The sequence below is a fragment of the Scyliorhinus torazame genome, chromosome 4 (genome assembly GCF_047496885.1).
Source record: "Scyliorhinus torazame isolate Kashiwa2021f chromosome 4, sScyTor2.1, whole genome shotgun sequence".
Lineage (NCBI taxonomy): Eukaryota > Metazoa > Chordata > Chondrichthyes > Carcharhiniformes > Scyliorhinidae > Scyliorhinus > Scyliorhinus torazame.
Window position 1 is genome coordinate 127,508,294 of NC_092710.1, and position 25,990 is coordinate 127,534,283.

General features: G+C 50.8%; 1 protein-coding gene across 1 annotated transcript in view; it reads right to left on the reverse strand.

Annotated features, from left to right (window-relative positions):
• The window catches only part of LOC140410474 (CUB and sushi domain-containing protein 1-like), a 3,392,839-nt gene that overhangs the window by 139,779 nt on the left and 3,227,070 nt on the right, over positions 1-25,990 (reverse strand). The window contains exon 55 of the mRNA XM_072498599.1: positions 23,542-23,730. Coding sequence (XP_072354700.1) covers positions 23,542-23,730 — 189 coding nt within the window. The remainder of the gene's footprint in view (positions 1-23,541; positions 23,731-25,990) is intronic.

Sequence of the window (25,990 nt, forward strand, 5' to 3'; positions counted from 1 at the left end):
TATAGGTGAGGATGAATGAGAACCCGAAGACTGGGAGTGAGGCAGACACCCATTTTCGCTGCACAATCTCCCACAAAAACGCAGACACTCAAAGTTCCCCACCCACTCTCCGACACGCACACACCCCACTCACACACACTCCTCCCCACCCACTCTCCGACACGCACACACCCCACTCACACACTCCTCCCCCCCACTCTTCCAAACACACACTCACCATCCCACTCACTACCCCACTCTCCCACACACACACACACCACTCACACACACACCCCACTCACACACACACACACCCCACTCACACACACATACACACACACACCCCACTCACACACACATACACACACACACCCCACTCACACACACACCCCACTCACACACACACACACACACACCCACCCCACTCACACACACACACACCCCACTCACACACACACACACCACTCACAGACACCCCACTCACACACACACCCCACTCACACACACACACCCCACTCACACACACACATACACCCACCCCACTCACACCCACCCCACTCACACACAGACACATACACCCACAGACGCACACACACCCCACTCACACACACCCCACTTACACACACACACCACTCACACACACCCACCCCCACACACCCCACTCACACACACCCCACTCACACACACACACCACTCACACACACCCCACTCACACACACACACCCCACTCACACACACACACCCCACTCACACACACACACCCCACTCACACACACACACACCCCACTCACACACACACACACACACACCCCACTCTCACACCCCACTCACACAGACACACACACCCCACTCTCACACCCCACTCACACACACCCTACTCACACACACCCCAGTCACACATTCTCCCACACACACTCACCTCCCCCTCTCCCACACACATTCACCATCCCACTCTCCCACACACACACACCCCACTCACACACACACCGCACTCACATACACCCCACTCACACACACACCCCACTCACACACACACACCCCACTCACACACACACACACACACACCCTACTCACACACACCCCACTCACACATTCTCCCACACACACTCACCTCCCCCTCTCCCACACACACTCACCATCCCACTCTCCCACACACACACACCCCACTCACACACACACCGCACTCACATACACCCCACTCACACACACACACCCCACTCACACACACACACCCCACTCACACACACACACACCCCACATTCTCACACACTCACCTCCCCACTCTCCCACACACACTTACCTCCCCACTCTCCCACACACACTCACCTCCCCACTCTCCCACACACACTTACCTCCCCACTCTCCCACACACACTCACCTCCCCACTCTCCCACACACACTCACCTCCCCACTCTCTCACACACACTCACCTCCCCACTCTCCCACACACACTTACCTCCCCACTCTCCCACACACACTCACCTCCCCACTCTCCCACACACACTTACCTCCCCACTCTCCCACACACACTCACCTCCCCACTCTCCCATACACACTTACCTCCCCACTCTCCCACACACACCCACTCTCCCACACACACTCACCCTCCCACTCTCCCACACACTCACCCATCCCACTCTCCCACACTGACAATCACCCCACTCTCCTGCCCCCCCATACACACACACACTTATCACTCACATGTGCACCTCTCTCTTTCACAAAAACGGAGATACTCAGCCCTGTCTCTCTCTTTCACAGACTCACACTCACCCCTCCTTCACACACAGACACACATACCTTTCTCTCTCACACACACATACACACACTCATCTCTCACAGTCACCCCTCTCTCTAACAAACATGGATCCACTGATCTCCCTCTCTCTCACGTGTACATAAACACACTCATCCCTCTCTCACAAATACATACACACACACTCATCCCTCCCATACACACATACACACTCATCCCTCTCTCATATACACACTCATCCTTCTCTCACACACATACACACATGCCTTTCTCTCACACATACATAAACTTTCCCCTCTCTTTCCCACACGTACACACACTCACCCCCTCTCACAAACATAGAACATACAGTGCAGACGGAGGCCATTCGGCCCATCGAGTCTGCACCGACCCACTTAAGCCCTCACTTCCACTCTATCCCCGTAACCCAATAACCCCTCCTAACCTTTTTGGTCACTAAGGGCAATTTATCATGGCCAATCCACCTAACCTGCATGTCTTTGGGCTGTGGGAGGAAACCAGAGCATCCGGAGGAAATCCACGCAGACACAGGGAGAACGTGCAGACTCTGCACAGACAGTGGCCCAGCGGGGAATCAAACCTGGGACCCTGGCACTGTGAAGCCAAAGTGCTATCCACTGTGCTGCCCGTGTGCTACCGTGCTGCACTATACTCTCCTCACAAACGCTCCTCACAAAGTCCCACATTTCAAAATGAGGGATGGACCCAGCAATGTCGCTGAGCCCGAGGTGGAAAACTGAACAAAATCGTAAGATCATTTCTCTGCAAGCATTATAAAATGTGTATAACTCTATAGAAATTGATGTTAATCTCTTGCATATTAAATCAAAACCACACATAAAGCATTCGTCAGTGACCTTTGAAGAAGACTGTTTACATCCATACAAAAGCCTAATGAGGGAAATAAAGACTTTTGAACTATTGCTTCTTAATAACAAGTAACTAACATAGAAAATAGGAGCAGGAGGAGGCCATTTGGCATTTTGATCCTGCTCCACCATTCATAATGGTCATGGCTGATCAACTAACTCAATAGCCAAATCCAGCTTTCCCCCATATCCTTTGATCCCCTTCATCCTAAGTGCCATGTCTGATTGTTCTTTGAAACCATACAATGTTTTGGCCTCAACTACTTTCTGTGGGAACAAATTCCAGAGGCCGGTCACTCTCTGGGTGAATAATTCTTTACTCATCTCTGTCATAAATGGTCTACCTCGTATTCTCAGATTGTGACCCCTGGACACACCCATCATTGGGAACATCCTTCCTGCATCTACCCTGTCTCGTCCTGTTAGAATTTTATAGGTTTCTATGAGATCTCTTTCATTCTTCTGAACTCCAGCGAATACAATCCTAGCCGATTCAAAGCAGTCCATATCCAAATGCAGAAAGACCTGTAAAATATCCAGGCTTGGGCTGACAAGCGGCAAGTTACATTTGCGCCACATAAGTGCCATGTCCCACAAGAGACAATCTAACCACCACCCCTTGACATTCAGTGGCATTACCATCATCGAATCCCCCACAATCAATATCCTGGGGGTTTCCATTGATCAGAAACTGAACTGGACTAGCAATTTAATACTATGGCTACCAAGGCAGGTCAAAGGCTAGGAATCCTACGGCGAATCCTCACAGTCTGAGGATTCAGGGTAAACCATTTCGGAAAGAGAAGAGGAGACATTTCTTCAACCAAAGATTGGCTTGTAGGGCCAAAAGGCATCCACCTGCTCTTATCTTCTGTGTATCTATGAAGGGGCAGCACGGTAGTGCAGTGCTTAGCACTGCTGCATCAGGGCACAGAGGACTCAGGTTCAATCCCTGTGATTGTCCATGTGGTGTCTGCACATTCTCTCCGTGTATTCGTGGGTCTCACCCCCACAACCCAAAAAGATGTGAAGGGTAGGTAGATTGGCCATGCTGAATTGTCCCTTAATTGGGAAAAAGTAATTGGGTACTCTAAATTTATAAAAAAAGAGGAATGCTATGGTGTGTAACTCACCTCCTGAGCCCCCCCCCCCCCCCCCCCCCCCCCGCCAAAGGCCTGTCCACCATCTACCAGGCACAAGTCAGGATTTCAATGTTGATAAATTTGAGGTCATCCATTTTGGTAGGAATAACAGCAAAATGGACTATTATTTAGATGGTAAAAAATTTCAGCATACTGCTGTGCAGAGGGGCCTGGGTGTCCTTGTGCATGAATTGCAAAAAGTTGGTTTGCAGGTGCAGCAAGTAATTAAGAAGGCAATTGGAATTTTATCCTTCATTGCTCGAGGGATGGAGCAGGGAGGTTATGTTGCAGCTGTATAGGGTGCTGGTGAGGCCTGGAGTACTGTGTACAGTTTTGGTCTCCTTACTTGAGAAAGGATGTAAAGGCACTGGAGGGTGTGCAGAGGAGATTCACGTGGTTGATTCCAGAGTGGAGAGGATCAGCTTATGAGGAGAGACTAAGTAGACAGGGACCATACTCATTGGAATTTACAAGAATGAGGGGGGACTTTATAGAAATTTCTGACATTATGAATAGAATAGATAGGATAGAAGCAGGGAGGTTGTTTCCACTGGTGGGTGAAACTAGAACTAGGGGCAAACATCAAAATAAGGGGGAGCAGATTTAGGACTGAGTTGAGAGGAACCTCTTCACCCAAAAGGTTGTGAATCTGTGGAATTCCCTGCACACACTGAAGCAGTTGAGGCTACCTCGTTAAATGTTTTTAAGGCAGAGAGGTAGGTAGATTTTTGGACAGTAAAGGAATAAAAGGCCACGGTGAGTGGGAGGGTAAGTGGAGCTGAGTCCACAAAAAGATCAGATATGATCTTATTGAATGAAGGAGCAAGCTCAAGGAGCCAGATGGCCTACTCCTAGATCTTATGTTCTTACCTAATGGAACACTCTCCATTGCCTGGATGAGTGCAGCTCCAAAAACACTCCAGAAGCTCAACACCATCCAGGACAAAACAGCCCGCTTGATTGCTCCCCCTTCTCCAAACATTCAAACCCTCCACCACCAATGAACAGTGGCAGCCGCGTGTATCATCTACAAGATGCACTGCAGTAACTCACCAAGGTTCCTTCGACAGCACCTTCCAAACCCACAACCACTACCATCTAGAAGGACAAGAGCAGCAGATACCTAGGAACCCCACCAAGTCACTCACCACCCTGACTGGGAATATATCGTCGTTCCTTCACTGTCGCTGGGGCAACATCCTGGAACTCCTTCTCTAACAGCGCAGAGGATGTACCTACACTCAAGGACTGCAGCGGTTCAAGAAGGCACCTCACTACCACTTCTGAAGGGCAACCAGAGATGGGCAATACATGCTGGCCTCGCCAGCGACGCCCACATCCTGTAAATTAATTTTTTTAAAATTTCTTCTTATACGTTAGTCCTGCCATTTCAGGAATCATTCTGGTAAACTTTTGTTGCACTCCCTCTAGAGCAAGAACATCCTTCCTCAGATAACGAAACCAAACCTGCACACAATATTCCAGGTGTGGCCTCACGATTGTCCTGTATAATTGCAGCAAGACATCCCTGCTCCTGCACTCTAATCCTCTCGCTATCAAGGTCAACATACCATTTGCCTGCTGTCCCTGCATGCTGACCTTCAGTGACTGGTGAACGAGGACACCCAGGTCGTGTTGCTCATTTCCCTCTCCTGATTTATCAGATAATAGTCTACCTTCTCGTTTTTGCAAAGTGGTAACCTTGCATTTCACCAAATTATGCTGCACGAACACTAACTTTTCTCTGTTCACAGAATAAGCTATGTTATTCTGTACAATTTACTGCTGCAAAAAGAGATAGTGAATACATTTTGAAATTTCCCAGTAGACTGCATTAAAAGTACTTAACACCTACTGCAACGGGTAATAAAATACAGGAATTGATAATAAGAATGTTTGAGCCTAAACTGAAGACTAAGTAGATGGGTTTGACATATCATAATTACAGCACATAGGATAAATGCAAAATTGAGGCATTCGTGACACACAAATACCAACAATGACCATCTCCAACAAGAGAGAATCTGACCATCGCGCCTTACATTCAATGGCATTACCACCACTGAATCCCCCACTATCAACATCGTGAGGGTTGCCAATGACCAGAAACTAAACTGGACTAGCCATAACAATGCTGTGGCTACAAAAACAGTTGAGAGGTGAGGAAACCCCCAGTGAATAACTCACCTCCTGACTCCCCAAAGCAAAATGGAATACTCTCCACTTTCCTGGACGAATCCAGCTCCAGCAACACTCAAGAACAAAGAACAAAGAACAAAGAAATGTACAGCACAGGAACAGGCCCTTCGGCCCTCCAAGCCCGTGCCGACCATGCTGCCCGACTAAACTACAATCTTCTACACTTCCTGGGTCCGTATCCTTCTATTCCCATCCTATTCATATATTTGTCAAGATGCCCCTTAAATGTCCCTATCGTCCCTGCTTCCACTACCTCTTCCGGTAGCGAGTTCCAGGCACCCACTACCCTCTGCGTAAAAAACTTGCCTCGTACATCTACTCTAAACCTTGCCCCTCTCACCTTAAACCTATGCCCCCTAGTAATTGACCCCTCTACCCTGGGGAAAAGCCTCTGACTATCCACTCTGTCTATGCCCCTCATAATTTTGTATACCTCTATCAGGTCTCCCCTCAACCTCCTTTGTTCCAGTGAGAACAAACCGAGTTTATTCAACCGCTCCTCATAGCTAATGCCCTCCATACCAGGCAACATTCTGGTAAATCTCTTCTGCACCCTCTCTAAAGCCTCCACATCCTTCTGGTAGTGTGGCAACCAGAATTGAACACTATACTCCAAGTGTGGCCTAACTAAGGTTCTATACAGCTGCAACATGACTTGCCAATTCTTATACTCAATGCCCCGGCCAATGAAGGCAAGCATGCCGTATGCCTTCTTGACTACCTTCTCCACCTGTGTTGCCCCTTTCAATGACCTGTGGACCTGTACTCCTAGATCTCTTTGACTTTCAATACTCTTGAGGGTTCTACCATTCACTGTATATTCCCTACCTGCATTAGACCTTCCAAAATGCATTACCTCACATTTGTCCGGATTAAACTCCATCTGCCATCTCTCCGCCCAAGTCTCCAGACAATCTAAATCCTGCTGTATCCTCCGACAGTCCTCATCGCTATCCGCAATTCCACCAACCTTTGTGTCGTCTGCAAACTTACTAATCAGACCAGTTACATTTTCCTCCAAATCATTTATATATACTACAAAGAGCAAAGGTCCCAGCACTGATCCCTGTGGAACACCACTGGTCACAGCCCTCCAATGAGAAAAGCATCCTTCCATTGCTACTCTCTGCCTTCTATGGCCTAGCCAGTTCTGTATCCACCTTGACAGCTCACCCCTGATCCCGTGTGACTTCACCTTTTGTACTAGTCTACCATGAGGGACCTTGTCAAAGGCCTTACTGAAGTCCATATAGACAACATCTACTGCCCTACCTGCATCAATCATCTTAGTGACCTCCTCGAAAAACTCTATCAAGTTAGTGAGACACGACCTCCCCTTCACAAAACCGTGCTGCCTCTCACTAATACGTCCATTTGCTTCCAAATGGGAGTAGATCCTGTCTCGAAGAATTCTCTCCAGTAATTTCCCTACCACTGAAATAAGGCTCACCGGCCTGTAGTTCCCGGGATTATCCTTGCTACCCTTCTTAAACAGAGGAACAACATTGGCTATTCACCAGTCCTCCGGGACATCCCCTGAAGACAGCGAGGATCCAAAGATTTCTGTCAAGGCCTCAGCAATTTCCTCTCCAGCCTCCTTCAGTATTCTGGGGTAGATCCCATCAGGCTCAAAACCATCCAGCACAAAGCAGCCCACTTGATCAGTCCATCTGCAAATATTCACTCCTTCCTCAACCAACGCACAGTGGCAGCAGTGCACACCATCTACAAAATGCATTGTGGGAACTCACCAAGCTTCCTTAGGCGGCAGCTTCCAAGCCCATGACCATTACTAACTAAAAGGACAACGGCAGCAGACATATGGGATAACCACCAGCCGGAAGTTCCCCTCCAAGCCACTCACCATCTTGACTTGGAAATATATCGCCATTCCTTCACTGGCAGTGGGTCAAAATTCTGGAAATCCCTCCCTAACCGCACTGTGGGTGTACCTATCCTACAGGGACTTCATCGGTTCAAGAAGGCAGCTCTCCAGCATTTTCTCCAGGGCAATTAGGGATGGGCAATAAATGTTGGCTTAGCCAGCGATGCCCAAATCCCATAAATGAATTTAAAAATTGTGCATTTCATTCTCTACCTCAACATCCACTAATCAGATGCTTAAAACATCCAGCAGAGGGAGCACAGATGACCAAATGCTTGGCGAAAGCATTTAGTTCAGTGCTCAACTGTGGTAAATAAATTATTTCACATCATTGAATTCCAAAAAAATGAAAAAACCTGAAGGTGCGCAAGCTCTGCATGTCGCAAATCACTTACAGACTAGAATATTATTAAGCACACAATGATTTTTAAAAAATTATTCTCTTGACTTGCCTCTTGAATGGGAATTCAAGTTTCTGAGCTCAAGCGAGAAAAAGAGCTGGAGTTCATAAAGGTTGCTTTCTGGGCTTAGATTTGCATAAACTGAATATATAATTCAAGGGAAGAACGATACTCAGCAATCAGTGAGGAAGAAATTTGAATTGTATTTCTTTTGCAACCAATCGCATTCGTAAAACATTAAATCAAATGCCAAAAGTCAAAAAATTCATTTTTTAAAAGTATTGTCGAAAGCCCAGGTGGAGTATCAAACCACATTTGCACTGTTAAGTTTGCAAAGGGCGGGAGAGATGAAAAGGTAAATCGATAAACAGAGATTAAAATACAAGGCCTGTTTTCAAAGCTTGTGGCTTATCGGAGAAATATAATTTGGGCGTCATTCTCCGCCGGCGGGAGTCTCCGTTTTGCCGGCGCCCGGGGTTTCCCGACGGCGTGGGGCTGCCCCACAATGGGAAACCCCATTGACCGGCCGGTGTTACGGAGACTCCCGCCGGCCAGTCGGGGCAGAAATGTGGCGGGGCGGGTAGGAGAATTTCGCCCATTATAATATATGGCATATATCTCAATTAGCTGCTTGACTGACTGCACAAGATTTAAAAGAACCAAAAACAGCACACTCGGACACTGGCTTAAATAAGCTCCAGCTAGTTACAATTGGCAAGCAAACAATATATTTTTGTACACAAATGACAATTGGCTCTAATTGATAAATAAAAAAGTAATTTCAAGGAACTCCCTTAATAACCCTGCTTATTAAATTAATTTGGAGCAGGATTTAGAAGAAAATCAATTATTTTAACAGTTAGCAGAATCACCCCTCAGAACTAACTATGAATACTCCAGTTTTTCAGTCAGTAATAAAATGAGAATAACCATTGTTAGTTTTTGATCTATTAAAGTCTTTCCACTCTATTGTGTGTTAGCAATGGCTTGTGGGCTGTATCACTTCTGTAGTTTATCAAAATTGCTGTTTTCAGTTCTGTTGTAAGTTGCAGCATGCTAATGAAAGACTTGAAGAATCTCGGGCGACATTCTCCGACCCCCCGCCGGGTCGGAGAATCGCCGGGGGCTGGCGTGAATCCCGCCCCCGCCGGTTGCCCAAGTCTCCGGCACCGGAGATTCGGCGGGGGCGGGAATCGCGCCGCGCTGGTTGGCGGGTCCCCCCGCTCGATTCACCGGCCCGGATGGGCCGAAGTCCCGCCGATAAATTGCCTGTCCCGCCGGCGTAAATTAAAGCACCTACCTTACCAGCGGGACAAGGCGGCGCGGGCGGGTTCCGGGGTCCTGGGGGGGGCGCGGGACGATCTGGCCCCGGGGGGTGCCCCCATGGTGGCCTGGCCCGCGATCGGGGCCCACCGATCCGCGGGCTGGCCTGTGCCGTGGGGGCACTCTTTCCCTTCCGCCTCCGCCACGGTCTCCACCATGGCAGAGGCGAAAGAGACTCCCTCCACTGCGCATGCGTGGGAAACTGTCAGCGGCTGCGGACGCTCCCGCGCATGCGCAGCCCCGAGATGTCATTTCCGCGCCAGCTGGCGGGGCAACAAAGGCCGTTTCCGCCAGCTGGCGGGGCGGAAATTCCTCCGGCGTCGGCCTAGCCCCTCAATGTTGGGGTTCGGCCCATTCCGCATCTTTGGGGCGACGCGATGCCCGTCTGATTGGCGCCATTTTGGGCGCCAGTCGGCAGACATCGCGCCGTTTCGGGAGAATTTCGCCCCTCATGTTAACTGAATGAAGGATATTTCAGCAGAAATATTTGGAACATGGGTTGGTTTATGGAAAAATGATAGCTGCGCTGATGAAAGTTATCAGAAAGAAGATATTTGGAGTATTGCGTGCAGTTCTGATCACCATATTATCATAAGGATGTGAAATCTTTAGAGAGAGTGCAAAAAAGTTTCACCAGGATGTTGCCTAGTCTCGAGGGTGTTGGCGAGGAGGAGAGGTTGAATAAATTTAGATTGTTTTCATTGGAAAGACAGGCTGAGGGAAAACCTGACAGAGGTATATCTACAAAGAGAGAGGTATAGACATGGTGAATAGTCAGAGGCTTTTACCAAGGGTGGAAGTGTCAATTATAAGGGGGCACGGGTTCAAAGTGAGAGTGGGAAAGTTTAAGGGAGGTGTAATTGTTTCACGCAGAGAGTGGTGGGTGCCTGGAACATGCTGCCAGAGGATATGGTGGAAGCAGGCACATTAGCAATGTTTAAGCATCATCTGGATGGGTACCTGAATAGGGAGGAAATATAGGGATATGGACTGAGTAAGGGCTGAAGGTTTATTTTTAATGTAAGGGCATCAAGTTCGGCACAGGCTTGGAGGGCCGAAGGGTCTGTTCCTGTGCTGTACCTTTCTTTGTTCTTTCTTCTAAGCTGCAGTGTTCTTGTGGGTCTCACTTTACGCAACAATGCTTTCATATTGGAAGGTTACTTGTAACACTGTGGATCATAATTTAACCATTAACATCTGCTGTTAGTTGTAATCTTAAAACACCCCCATACTCCATTTACCAATAAAGTAGCTTTGTAGGAAGATCCTTTGTGGATTCAGCAGTAAATCAACCAAGTTTTGTTTTTCTGAAGATATCAAAGCTGGGTGATAGGTTTACTGCTGATCCTTAAATGATGGGAATTTAATCATAATTCATGATTGTGATTCAAGCTTTATAAATACTCTAATTGAGCAGAGTTATTGAGTGCCTGGCTGAAATCAACAAATTGGTGATCATGACTTTAATGATGTTTGTTGATTTCAAAATAAACAAATTAAGGAGGGTGGGAAGGCAAATAATGAATAATAATCAATCATAATTTCCACACACTCTTCAAGATGCACAGCTACATGGACAAACATACAAAGTGCCAATTATATCCTGAGTATATATAATGAAGGCCTACTGGAATATCTTACCTTGCATTAGTCAAAGAAACAAATCCATCCAGCTTGCTGTGTCTCAGCTACTGAATGGACAAACTTGCGAAGGTGAGGGGACGTGTTTTTAATGTGATAAATCTGTGTGTGAAAACATTGACAGAGTTCTTGTTCCTACTTTTAACCGAGATGGACGTGCGGGGATATATTAGAGCCATTCGGCTCCTCGGGCCTGTTCTGCCATTCAATAAGATCATGGCAGATCTGTTTGTGTTTCAAGTTCCACATTTCCGTCTACTCCCCCACCCCAACTCCACACTCCAGATAACGCTTGATTCCCTGGCCAAGAATCTATCTACCTCTGCCTTAAAAATATTCAATGATCCCAGCTCCACTGCCTTTACAGGCAGAGAGTTCCAAAGTTGCACGACCCTCTGAGACAAAAAGAATACTCACCTCCGCCCTATAAGGGCAATTCCCCGGTTCCGGTCTGACCCACAAGAGGCAACATCCTTTCCACGTCAACCTTGTCAATACAGTTCAGGATCTTATGTGCTTCAGTCAAGTCACCCCTCACTCTTCTAAACTAAAGCCTAGCTTGCCCAATCTTTCCTCATTATATAACCCACTCATTCCAGGTATTACACTGGTAAACCACCTCTGAACCAGTTCCAACGCATTTACATCCTTCCTTAAATAAGAACAAAACTACACACAGTATTTAAGATGGATGACTACTCGAGTCAGGTGGAACCATAAGGAAGATGGGCTTGGTAAAGATAGTGGAAGATGGAGTCTGTTTGACGATTGTGAGAAGATGAGACATATTGGGTGAGTTCACTACCTCTGTTCCTTGAAACCAGCTAAACCAGAATATGCAAGATTTAAACCTTAGACTATCTGATTGAAACATATACAATTCTGATGGGGCTTGACAAGTTAGATGCTGAGAGGATGTTTCCCCTCATGGGAGTATCTAGAATTAAGGAGATCGGTTTCAAAATCAGGGGTCTCCCATTTAAGATGGAGATGTTGGGAAATCTCTTCTCTCAAAGGGTTGGTTAAATTTATTTATCTTGTTGAATAAACATTGTGCAATGACAGCATAGATCAGGAAGCTATAATTGTCAATTAAGCAATGCTTTCCCTTTGGCTCAGCTGTTTCTAAAGTCTAGAGTGCCCAATAATTTTTTTCCAATTAAAAGGCAATTTAGCATGGCCAATCCACCTACCCTGCACATCTTTTTGGGTTGTTGGGGTGGGACCCATGCAGACACGGGGAGAACGTGCAAACTCCTCACGGACAGTGACCCGGGGCCAGGATCAAACCCGGGTCCTCAGTGCCAGCAGTGTTAACCACTACACCACAATGCCGCCCCTGGACATGATCTTATTAAATGGTGGAGCAGGCCCAAGGGGCTGAATGGCCTACTCCTGCTCCGATATCTTATGTTCTTATCAAGGTACCCATGGCACCTTGATGAATCAACTAGCCCACAGCGCTTTAAGGACGAGCAATTAGATCACAACTGTTGACTTTGCAGAGTGACAACACAGTGCATTTTAATCAGGATATTGTTGTTAATACAATTTGGTGCCTTTGATTGCACATCTATCATCAAATAAGGCTCACATGCACTGTAATGGATTAAAAACAATTTGAATCTCAGCAATGTTTCAATTTACATTGGGGTGATTCAAAACTCCTATTATTCCTCTGAGATTTAAAATAGTAAGAGTCGCATTATATTTACTCTTTTGGTGGATTCCGGGTTATATAGCTCATGGTGCAATATACTTTTTAAATAAAATAATAAGTCTTTGAGATCTTTCCCCAGTTTTCTTATCTTTCCTCAAGATGCTGACTCTGCACAGGCACCTGCTGCCCTCTCAAGTGTGTCATGTGGATGTACCTTTAAGAAATGGGTGTTTATCAAATAGCTGCAATGATGTCAGTGTGTGGGTGGAGCTGAGCTGTGACTCTGCTTTTACTTTCGCTTTGAGCAAAAAAGCTGGTGTGTGTCTGTGTGTTTTAGTTTCGTTTTGGAGTTGAAGAAGCTGCAGTCACAGCAAGAAGGTGCATTGATCTCTCTCTGCAATCTAAAGACTGTCTCCAGATCATTTGAGGATTTCAAAGTAATACCTGTTTCTGTAGAGAATTAAAAACCTGCTGTCTTTCTGTAAAAAGGGTCTTTTGGTCTTATGGATGTTGTTAGGAAAGTTACGAAGGGTTACATATAGAATATTGTATCTGTGGGAATTATTGGTGTTGATCATTGTTAAGTTGTTTACTGTGGGTTTATAAAGTGTTAACTGGATTCATAAATAAACATGGTTTTGTTTTAAAAGTACTTTAGATCCCTGATGCACCACACCTGTAAAGTAGGCCCTTGTGCTCCCCATAACCACAATCTATTAAAGGTTGTGGGTCAGGTGAACTCCATGATACACTTTGGTGTTCTCTAAACCCTGGCCCATAACAAGTGACCATTTATCACTTGGTGCGGTTTTTATTTCACCGGTTGGCTGACCGATACTATTGATGGGAGACTCTTTTGCTCCATAATGAGAGTCAGGCCTCACTGATACAGGACTAATAGTCCAAAGGGGGGAAGCTAACACCCAGGGGCAACCCTCTGCACACGATTACCTCTAAAAAAGCTGGCCCCCTGTACTGGAAAAAGTTGCGATTGGGACTCAATGTGACAGCGGTCTAGGTTCTTTGAAGGCAAGACAAGCATGCCAGCCCCACAAAAATAGGTAAAGGCTTAACTCTGAATTCCTCTTCAGCTGGTCTGACTGCTGATTCTAGTCAGAGTCTTAAAATGGCATTGGATTCTGTTAGTGCGCTAATTTAAATCCTAAGTTAGATGTACACTTGCTTCTGGTGGCTGCCTGATCTTCCTATTTTGAGGATGATGGAGAAAATATAAAGGACAGTGTTCTTCCCTCTTATTTTCACAGCTGTGTTGCCCTATTTCCACTGGAGTGGAGAAGGCCTCAAACTTTCCTCCTGCGAATGTTGCGAAGTCATTCAACCATAGATGGCATCAGAGCTAAGCCCAACATCCACTCATGGGCAGTTGCTAGCAGGAATCACTAGATTCAATCAAGAGCAGTCACTTTGCTAATTTGACCCTGCCTAAATTCGGGGGTGTTTAGGCCAGAGTTCCATATTGCCAACCTGGCTGAACACAGGACACAGAGATTAGGGAGGGGAATGAAAATGGGGCCTTTCAGGTCCCGGTTGTTCAGTTGTTGAATGGGCTGTGCATATACCGACTGAGATATAGGGTTACTACATGGGATGATGGATGTGAAATATTATTGCTTGAAATCTAAACAAACTTTGCTATTATTGGCTATTGCTCGACAACGAGAAAGATTGTCTCCCATGAGCTGAAGATGTTGGTTGAGACGGATTCAGGGGACTGGATTCTCCGTTTCTGAGACTAAGTGTTGACGTCAACGCAAAATCCGTGGACTTTTACGGCAGAAAACCAGCGCCGCACCTGGACCGATTCCGCTACCGTTGAGGGGCTACCACTGGTGCCGCATGAAACACAATTGATTCCAATCAAAAACGGTGTGGGATTCGCCGGGTCCGTGATCGACACTCGGGAGGCTGACAAGCTGCAGCTGCATGTACACACTGCACTCTCCCCACACACTCATCCCAGCCAACAAGATGGCACTGGTTGTGCTGAAGCGTGCCCATACAGCTGATGGGTCGGGGGGCCAGAGGGCACCCTGGGGGAAGGGGGGGATGCCCTGGGGGGACACCCATACGAACCATGGCGCAAGGTTCAAAGTGGGCTGCTAGCGGTGTGCGCAGCTGAATGGCTGCCTTGACGGTTGCGGTAATGGTGATCCATGCCCGTCCACCCTGACCCCACAGCACACCGCCTGGCCACCCCCCACTACTTCTCCCAGCCCTGGCAGAAGCCTACAACCAGCGGCACAACTGTCAGCAAACTATTGTGATGTTGGACACCTTCCGTATCCCCTCTCCCTCAGCACGCCGGTTTCACAATTTTTGAAAGCACAAGTGAACCACGGCGTCAAGAACTTGGCCAATCGGAAGCAGAGAATTGCGGAGGCCCTGGAGAATACGGGGTGGGGACTGCTAATGATATGCAAACGGTGTCTACGCATTGACTCCGATTTCGAGGCGACGGAGAATCGCAATTTGCCATCAAATCTTTGACAATGCCAGCGCTAAGAGAAAGATAACTTCCAAGGTACTGGAAGTGTTCTACATTTTCCAGGCATTCACCCTAATCAATAGGACTGAGGCATGTGCATTTAGAGTTTTCTGATGATGCACTTTGGTCTTTTGAATGTTAAGTGTAAGGTTTGCCTCAGTAAATGCAATGACAATTCATTGGAGAGCCTTTACTGACACAATACTTACTGCAGCGTCATCTGCATTTTGAAGGTGAATGACTGAGGTTGGGGAGGTCTGTTTTTTTGACTGGAGTTGTCTGAGGTTAAATAGTTGATTGGGCATTCAATAAATAAGCTGCAGTCCAGCAGGGAGATTGTTTAACTCAGATCGAACATGGCAGCAAGGAAGATTAAACAAAGAGAGTTGGGGCAATGGCACAACATTGTTTGAACTATCTTAACCTCAAAAGAGTCTGTAATGGATTCATTGTTAAGGATCACTGCTTGTCTGTCATCTTGAAGCAGGCAAAGGTTGATGGTGAATTTTGAAGAGCATGCATGCTTCAGCAGAATCTTCCAGAGTGCCTCATGATTTACAGGCGGAAGGCCTTTGTCAAATCAAGGACCAAGGCAGCTTGGTAGCACGGTGGTTCGCACAGTTGTTTCACAGTTCCGGGGTCCCAGATTCGATCCCGGCTTGGGTCACTGTCTGTGTGGAGTCTGCACGTTCTCCCCGTGTCTACGTGGGTTTCCTCCGGGTGCTCCGGTTTCCTCCCACAATCCAAAGATGTGCAGGTTAGGTGGATTGGCCGTGCTAAATTGCCCTTAAGTGTCCAAAAAGGTTAGGTGGGGTTACTGGGTTACGGAGATAGGGTGGATGGGTGGGTTTGGGTAGGGTGCTCGTTTTCCAATGGCTGGTGCAGACTAGATGGGTCGAATGGCCTCCTTCTGCACTGTGAATTCTAAGATTCGTGATGTAGTGAGGTTGAGTTGTTCACGACATTTTCCGTTCAGTTGGCAGGCTGTAAAAATCCTATTGGCTGCCTCTTGATATTCTAAACTTGTGCAATAGTTCTTCGGCAAGTATAACAGGGGGCGGGATTCTCCGATATCGGCGCGATGTCCGCCGACCGGCGCCCAAAACGGCACAAATCCCACCTGCATCGCGCCGCCCCATACGTCGCAAAGTCTCCGGCCCGGAATGGGCTAGCAGCGACGTAACGCTATCCGCGCTGGCTCACGTGGTTCACGCCATGCGGCGCCATACACGCCGCACGGCGTGACGGCGCATAAGACACGCTGCTCCACCCACCCGACCAGAAGACCCGACCGGATGGCCGCCCGCCGCTCAGCTCCGAGGTTCCAGTCCAGTGACATTGAGGTGCTCCTGGGCGCAGTGGAGCAGAGGAGGGACGCCCTGTATCCCGGACACGGCCGCAGAGTCTCCCCACGCCACAGCCGGCGTCTGTGGAGGGAGGTGGCAGAGGCCGTCACCGCTGTGGCCCTGACACCACGGACAGGCACCCAGTGCCACAAGAAGGTGAACAACCTCGTCAGGGCAGCCAGGGTGGGCCCCCCCACCCCACCCCCTCCCCCCACCCCATCCCCTCTGCCCGATATCCATATCCCCCATATCCCCCCTCCCCCATATCTCACATATCCCCTATATCCCCCCTCCCCCATATCCCCCCTCCCCCATATCACCTGATCACTGCCTGCGTGTCTAACCATGCATGCTTCATTGTGTATCGCAGGAGCAAACGTCGAGGCACCCATCCCCGCAGATGCAGACCACCCGCAGGATGCCCCTCGTAGACCACGGGAGACGGAGAGACCCGGACCCTCTGGCATGCGACGCCCGCACGATACCCCTCGGAGACCACGGGAGACGGAGAGACCTGGAGCAACAGGGAGACGGCGCCCCGGTCTCATGCGGGTGTGGCGACGCAGGCGTGTGCCACCCAGCGACGAGAGGGGCAGCCACAGGCCCCCGTCACAGCCGAGCCACAAAACCACAACCCAGGACACCCCTACCCAGGACACCCCTACCCAGGAAACTGAAATACAGGACAGTGACACAGATTGGATGGGCGGAGACGAACTGCCACCCCAAAGTGCCATGGACTCCGAGTCGGACGATGCGCACGACACAACGCCACTGCTGTCACCAACACCCTCCACCATCGCAGAGACGCTCACCTCGGTTGGGCACTTTAGTGATGAGGCATCTGGTACACTGACTGGTGCGCACAACACAGCCGTCCCGGTACAGCAGGTGGAGGTAGGAGCAACAGAGGGGCCGGGCGGTCAGAGGGCAGCCCGGCGCATGCGAACATCTGCCGCCCAGATGGATCCTGGGTTCCTGGAGTTACCACACCCACCCATAGGTCCGATGCAACCACCGAACCTGGGACGAGCGAAGAGGGTGACGGCCAGCTTGCGGCGGCTGCAGTCGCAGGTGGAGGAGTCCACCCGCGTCCAGGAGCTGGCCGTGGTGCCGGTCATGCGTGCCACCCAGGCCGACACCGCACGGGTGGCGTCCGCGGTGGAGGCAATGGTGCGACGGTGTCAGACATGGGGAGCGGTTTGCGAGGCCTGGGGCTTTCCGTGCAGGCGGCGTCTGTGGCCCAGGACATGGCTGCCCTCTCACAGGAGGCCATGAGCCAGCGCCAGCGGCAGATGGAAGAGGGGCTCAACTCCGTGGCACAGTCTCTGAAGGCCATGGCCCAGTCTCAGCAGGCCATCGCTGAGGGCATCGGCGCCATTGCCCATGTGCGAGCCGGCATCGCACAGTCACAGACAGGGTTTGCCAACCCCCTGAGCTCCATGGCTGCAAACCTGCAGACCCCTGCCGATACCAGCATGGGCCTTCAGGACTGGCAGCGCCAGATGTCGGGGGGGCGTCGGATGGCCAGTCCGTTCACATCGGGGCCATCGGGCACCCCGAGGGAGGAGGAGGTGCTGGGGCCCGTTCCGGGTCCCATTGTAGGGGAGATCCAGGAACACCTCAACACCTCGGGCTCCCCCCCTTCCGTCCCAGGTGCATTGGGTGGGCAACGGGCAGGACAGGCTGGCAGCTCGCCATCCCAGTCGCCCGGGCCGCAGCCTGGCCCATCTACGCCAGGACGCCCCAGGAAACGGCCGCCAAAGGGATCCCGTGTCAGAGGGCAGGAGTTGCAGGAGTCCACCTCCAGTTTTGCTGTACCGTCTGGGGAACCACCTAGGCATAGTCAAAGGGCCCCTAAGGCCAAACAATTAGACACTGAGTAAGTTGGCACGGGTGCAGGGCAGAGATGAGTTTTAGGGGCTAGGGCACGTGCATGAACTCCTTTGGTTATTAAAGTCAATGTTACACCTACCGAAGCTGCCTTTGTGCTCTGTCCAAAGTGTGCGGGCGTGTCATGTATGTTGAGCGCAAGTGTGTGTGTGACGGGTGGTCTTACCTCAGCCCCAGGTGAGTCTGCCCCCTTCCCCCTGGGCCGCCATCAACATCCCCCGGGCAGAGGACGGGACCGTGCGCTGCAGTGTCACAGCCGCATGCAGGGATGGTCCGGGTGGATGGTGGTACTGTGGCCATGGGTCAGACATAGTCCAACGATGTGGAGCCAGGAGCTCATCGCAGAGCGGGTTGTCATCATCCTCCATGGCCTGCAATAGACACGCGTCCACCGGCAACTGTGTGAGCCCGGCCATTGTGTCGCAGGTGGATCGGCAATGGGGGGGGGGGGGGTGGTGTGCATGCGGGTGTGGTGGGTGAGGTTGGGGAGGGGGGTGAGGGTGCTGGGTGGGTGGATGGGTGGGGGATGTGGGTGGTCGGGTGTTGCCATGGTGTGCGGTCTGTGGCCATTCTACCCGATTCCCACGCCCATCTAGTCAGTGAAGCGGGCGTCTATCAGCCTGTCCCGAGCCCGCTGGTCCAGCCGGTAAAGGTGGACAGTACCCGCCATGTCTAGCCCGTCTGCCCTGACCATTGCCACCATCCCCCTCATCTGGGGAGGACTGCGCCTCTTCCTGCTGCTCCTCCACTCCACCGTCCTCTGCCTGCGGCACATCGCCCCTCTGCTGGGCTATATTGTGCAGGACGCAGAACACTACAATGATGCGGCCGACCCTATCTGACCGATACTGGAGGGCGCCCCCAGAGAGGTCCAGGCACCTGAAACGCATCTTCAGCACGCCAAAGCACCTCGCTATCACTCCCCTTGTCGCTACATGGGCATCATTGTAGCGGTTCTCCGCCTCATTGCGTGGCCTCCATATAGGCGTCATCAGCCACGATCGCAATGGGTAGCCCCTGTCGCCCAGCAACCAACCCCTCAGCCGGGGATGGCGTCCCTCGTACATGCCGGGGATGTATGAACCCGACAACACATATGAGTCATGTACACTGCCCGGGTAACGGGCGCAGATGTGCAGGATCATCATGCGGTGGTCACCTGTATGTTCATCGAATAGGTCCCCTTCCTATTGGTGAACAAGGCCCTGTTATCTGCAGGTGGCCGCACGGCGACGTGCATCCCATCAACCGCACCCTGGACCATGGGGAACCCGGCCACGGCAGAGAAGCCCACGGCCCAGGCATCTTGGCTGGCCCGGTCCACAGGCAAGCGGATGTAGCGGTGCGCAAAGGCATATAGGGCGTCTGTCACTGCCCGGATGCACCGGTGCACCGATGTCTGCGATATGCTGGACAGGTCCCCACTCGGTGCCTGGAATGACCCCGTTGCATAAAAGTTCAGGGCCACCGTAACCTTGACGGACACGGGGAGAGGGTGTCCCACGCCAGTGCCACGCGGTGACAGGTGTGCCAGCAGGTGGCAGGTGTGTGCCACGGTTTCCTGACTCATTCGGAGTCTCCTCCTGCATTCCCGCTCCGTGAGGTCCTGGTACGACAGCCGGGGCCGGTACACACGGGGCGTCCTCGGGTGCCTCCGTTGCCGTGGACCCCCTCCTCGTCCTGTCGGGCGGGTGTCCCTCCAGCCTGGTCGGCTGCCGCCTGCCCCTCTGCGGCAGCCTGCACCGCATCTCTGGCACGCTCCTCCTCCTCATCCAGGGCAACATGGACATCAGCGGCTGCCGCCATGGCGCCAACATCGCCGGCTGACCGGAAAACATGACGGCCTGTGGGTGGGTGGGTGGGGGTGGGTGGGGGGGGGAACGACGACATGTCATCATTGCCCATACCCCCTCCTCCCCCCAGCCAGGTGGCATGGACCGCATGGGTCCGACTGTTGGAGGCTGACAGCTGGCCATGTGGACCAACTCACTTGCCCTCGCAGCCCCCCTCCCCGGCACGCACCTCCCCGTCCCCCTCCCCGGCACGGACCCCCCCCAGGCCACCACCCCGGCACGCACCTCCCTGTCCCCCTTCCCAGTACGCACCTCCCTCTCCCCCTCCCCCGCACAAACCCCCCCCCCCCGCCCACCCCCCCGGCACGGACCCCCGTCCCCATCCCCGGCACGCACCTCCCCGTCCCCCTCCCCGGCACGGACCCCCCCGTCCTCCTCCCCGGCACGGACACCCCCGTCCCCCTCCCCGGCACGGACCCGCCCCCCCCCATCCCCCTCCCCGGCACACACCTCGCCGTCCCCCTCCCCCTCCCCGGCACGTACCTCCCCGTCCCCCTTCCCGGCACGGACCCCCCCCCGGGCCACCTCCCCGGCACAGAGCCCCCCCCCCCCCCGTCCCCCCGGCACTCATCCCCCTCCCGGCACTCCCCTGGAGCCCACCCCACTCTAACCCCCCCCCCCCCCCCCCCCCGCCGCACACACACACACACAACCCTACACACACCTCTCCCCCACACATACAGACTGCGGACACGCCATCACCTCTCCAGCGGCCGACCCCCCAGGCCGTCACCCACCTCCACGCTGGTCGGCATCTACCTTGAGCACTGGTTGAGGCCGATTGAAAGGTGTTTTGATTTACGCCGACGCGACCCCTGGTCCCGTCGGTGGGACTTCTGCCCAGCCGGATGGGAGAATATCGGCAGCCCCGATATCCATTGCCTCGCGCCCACACGTGCCATTCTCCGAGGCGTGCGGCGCGATTGACGCCCCGCCGACTTTTCTCCCTTCGGAGAATTCGGCGGGGGCAGAATTCACGATGGCCCACGGCGATTCTCCAACCCGGTGGGGGGTCGGAGAATCTCGCCCAGGGTTCTTGAAATGATCTTTCCTGCCATGGGAAACATCGAGGTGCCTCTAAATTCTACAGTTACATCTGTCCCCTTTCTTGAAGACTGTCACAATCATGGTATTCTTTTTTTTTCTAATTTCGAGTACCCAATTCATTTTTTTCCAATTAAGGGGCAATTTAGCGTAGCCAATCCACCTAGCTTGCACATCTTTTTGGGTTGTGGGGGCGAAACCCACGCAAACACGGGGAGAATGTGCAAACTCCACACGGACAGTGACCCAGAGCTGGGACTGAACCTGGGACCTCGGCGCCGCGAGGCCACAGTGCTAACCCATGGTGCCACCGTGCAGCCCACAATCATGGTATTCTTTTGATCATTTGGGTCTTTCACTTCATTCCCCATCTATAGGATGAGGCATGTTCCATTCCTCCACATTTAAAGATTTCCGTGGGGACTCCATCGCCTCCAGCTGTTTTGTTGTTCTTCATTTATGTGAAGGCTTTCATCACCACCATAGACACTGGCAGAGATGCAAGGGCAATTGTAACTGGGTATTATGTATGAAGTTGGAAACAGTTTAGTCAACTATTGATCCTTGATTGAGAAGGTCTTTTGTTCCCTCCAGGGTAACGTGCAGCAGGGTCTCTCTGGGTAGATACACTAGGAAGCAGAAGTTGACTGGGCTGGACAAAGCTTCCGCTGTTAAATTGTTGGAGATGTGGTAAAACCGTAATAATAGTTAAAATATTGATGCTTGTTTGAGCTTGCTTTGCAGTACCCAACCTGCAGCTGGTTATTGGTTTAGGTTCACCAGGTTAATCAGCGGGCAGGATTGCTTTATGAGGAGAGATTAAGGAGACTGCGTCTGTCTTCCCTTAACTTTTGAAGAATGAAGGGCGGCCTCAGTGTAATTAACAAAATTCTTACATGCGTTGACAGGATGGATGTAGATAGGATGTTTCCCTGGTGGGTGACCTTAAAACCAGGGGACCTAATCTCAGAATAAGGAGCAGGCATTTCTGGGGACTAATGACAACAAGGGATATGGAGAAAGTATGGAAAAGTGGCATCGAGGTAGATGAACAGCAGTGATCTAATTGAATGATGGAGCAGGTTTGACAATCTGAATGACCTACTCCTGTTCCTATGTTCCTGATGACAAATAAATTAACGGCAACTGGGTTTATTATTAATCAGTCTTCTGCTGCTCATATATATTTCACACGATTGACAGGAGGAGAAAGTCACCTGCATAGTTATCTTGCTTACCCCAGATATTCACAGGAAATAGTACAAAAAAATAAAAACATTGCAGCAATTTCATTGGCGGTTCATCCCCTCACAAAATAACTGAAAATTCAATTTGCTCTGAATACAGAATTATCATCATGATGCAGAAGAGCTTTAATTTTTATTTACTTTTCAATATCTTGTTGGAATAACTGGCAGATGTCCCATGTCATTACGAAGATATAGCTGCTTCTAAGTTAGCATTGCTTCGTCTTCTGGAAAAAAACATGCTCCCAGCCACAGGACTTCAATCTCCCCTCACCTTCGACTTGGAGCAAAAGGTTTTTGTTCTGTCTCTATCCCACACTTTCCTCCCTCTGTCAAAAAGATCTGTTTTTACTCTTTTTATCAGCCCCTGAACTTGAATGGTGAGGCGTAAGGTATCCCTGACATTTGGCCTTGGGTCTGATTTCCATTGAATTGTTGAGCTGCAGTAGGATAACAGGCCACTGGTCGCAGCAGCCTTCAGGTAAGTGAGGAAGTGCCGGGAAGGGGTTATTAGGTGGTGGTAGGGAAAGGCAACAGCAATGATTGGGGGAGTCTGAGACGTTCAATAAGTATATTTGTGAGTATGACCTTGTTGGTTATGGTAAAGACCCACTATTCGGCCTCGTGTAGACAATATTTGCCTGGAGTATTGGGAGAATAACATATTCTGCATGTCAGAGATTCAGCTTCCTGTATTACTTGGCAATTCAAAACCAAATTTGCTGCTAGGTTTAACAGTGAACAAGGGTATACTTCAAAGCGGCAGTGTTACTTACGTAAGCAATTTGGTAGAGATCGGTCCCACAGACCACTTGCTTGACAGGTAAGCACGGCTGAGCCAAGGATGTAGAAGTTCCATTTACACTGGTACACCACACTGCTGCCAAACTTGAAGCTTTGCAGGTAATCCTGTTGCCCTAGGCGAACGGCATTCTCCACAACCCCCGGATCTGTACAATTCATCACTGTGATTCAACAGAATATATCAAATCTCATTAAACCATAAACTGTCAGGGCATAAGAATGTTAAAACAATCCAGTGGTTCTGGTGGAGAGACAAAGTGGCTTTTTGGTGGGGTCCGTGCATTTTTTGGAACGGGGGAAATCTTGGGCGAAATTCTCCGGTATCGGCGCCCAAAATGGCGCAAATCAGTCGGGCATCGCGCCGCCCCAAAGGTGCGGAATGCTCCGCATCTTGGGGGGGCCGAGCCCCAACCTTAAGGGGCTAGGCCCGCGCCGGCCAAATTTCCGCCCCGCCAGCTGGCGGGAAACGCCTTTGGTGCCCCGCCAGCTGGTGTGGAAATGACATCTCCGGGCGGCGCATGCGCGGGAGCGTTAGCGGCCGCTGACGGCATTCCCGCGCATGCGCAGTGGAGGGAGTCTCTTCCGCCTCCGCCATGGTGGAGACCGTGGCGAAGGCGGAAGGGAAGAGTGCCCCCACGGCACAGGCCCGCCCGCGGATCGGTGGGCCCCGATCGCGGCCCAGGCCACTGTGGGGGCACCCCCCGGGACCAGATCACCCCGCGCCCCCCCCAGGGCCCCGGAGCCCGCCCACGCCGCCTTGTCCCGCTGGTAAGGTAGGTGGTTTAATCTACGCCGGTGGGACAGGCATTTTAGCGGCGGGACTTCGGCCCATCTGGGCCAGAGAATTGTGGGGGGGGGGCCCGCCAACCGGCGCGGCGCGATTCCCGCCCTCACCGAATATCCGGTGACGGAGAATTCGGCAACCGGCGGGGTTCACGCCAGCCTGCGGCGATTCTCCGACCCGGCGGGGGGTCGGAGAATCTCGCCCCTTGTCTTACTACTCGAATCCCTGGAGTATGCCCAGTAAAAGGACTCTTTTTCATTCTGTGCTGTGGGAGTGAGGCTCTGCATGACAGAAGGCCTCATATTCCCACAGCTTCACAAACATTTTATCTGCAAAACATTGCAAAGAATTATGAAGATTAAGATAATTAAATTTGCTTCGAAGTTTGATTTTAATTTTAACTAAACCTTTTTTCTTCTTTACTTTCAGTCTTCCACTTAATCTCTGAATTTTTAAACTGATAACTCCTGACATTTGAATTATATCTTAACATTCTTTGCTTTACACATGGAACAATGAAACTTTGCCAAACCAGCATTTATAGCCACCATCCATGTCTCTCAGTGTCAAAATATAGACCGGTTTACATAGAACTACAGGGAATATTCAGCACTGAAACAGGCTGTACAGCCCAAGCAGTCCATGCTGACATTCATAGTCCACTTGAACCTCCTTCCACCTTTCCTCGTCTCTCTCCTATCCGTCCATTTCATTCTCCCTCACATGCTTTTCGACTGCCCTCTTAAATAGATCAACACCATCCACAACTCAGTTGGTCGCACATCTGCCTCTGAGACAGAAGGCCAACCACCACCCCCACACCTAGCACCCCCCCCCCCCCCAACCACCCCACTGCTAACTCTTGAACCATCAGCACATAATCTAGGTTGACAGTCCTTTTTTGCTGAAATTTAGAGTACCCAATTAATTTTTTCCAATTAAGGGGCAATTTAGTGTGGCCTATCCACCTACTCTGCACATATTTGGGTTGTGGGGGCGAAACCCACGCAAACACGGGGAGAATGTGCAAATTCCACACAGTGACCCAGAGTCGGGATCGAACCTGGGGCTCGGCGCCGTGAGGCAGCAGGGCTAACCCACTGCACCACCATGCTGCCCAAGGTTGACACTCCTAATGCAATATTGAGTGAGTGCTGCACAGTCAGAGATACCTTCTTTCGGATGAAACATTTGGATAACGGCCCTTTCTGCCAAGTTTAATTAATGTGGCATTCAAAGGGCAGCATGGTGGCGCAGTGGGTAAGCCCTGCTGCGTCACGGTACCGAGGTCCCAGGTTCGATCCCGGCTCTGGGTCACTGTACGTGCGGCGTTTGCACACACTCCCCGTGTTTGCGTGGGTTTCGCCCCCTCAACCCAAAGATGTGCAGGCTAGGTGGATTGGCCACGCTAAATTGCCCCTAAATTGGAAAAAATGAATTGGGTACTCTAAATTTATATTTTTTAAAAGTGGCATTCAAATGGCACAACTACCAGTGCCAATAAAACTCTGAATCCCATCTTTGGTAAGTTGCATCTCTTCACTGCTAGCACCGAGTCGGCTGTTCCACAATTGCTATACCTCATTCGTGGAGTACAAGTCCCTCATGTTCAGCTCTAAATGTTTCAAACAGATATC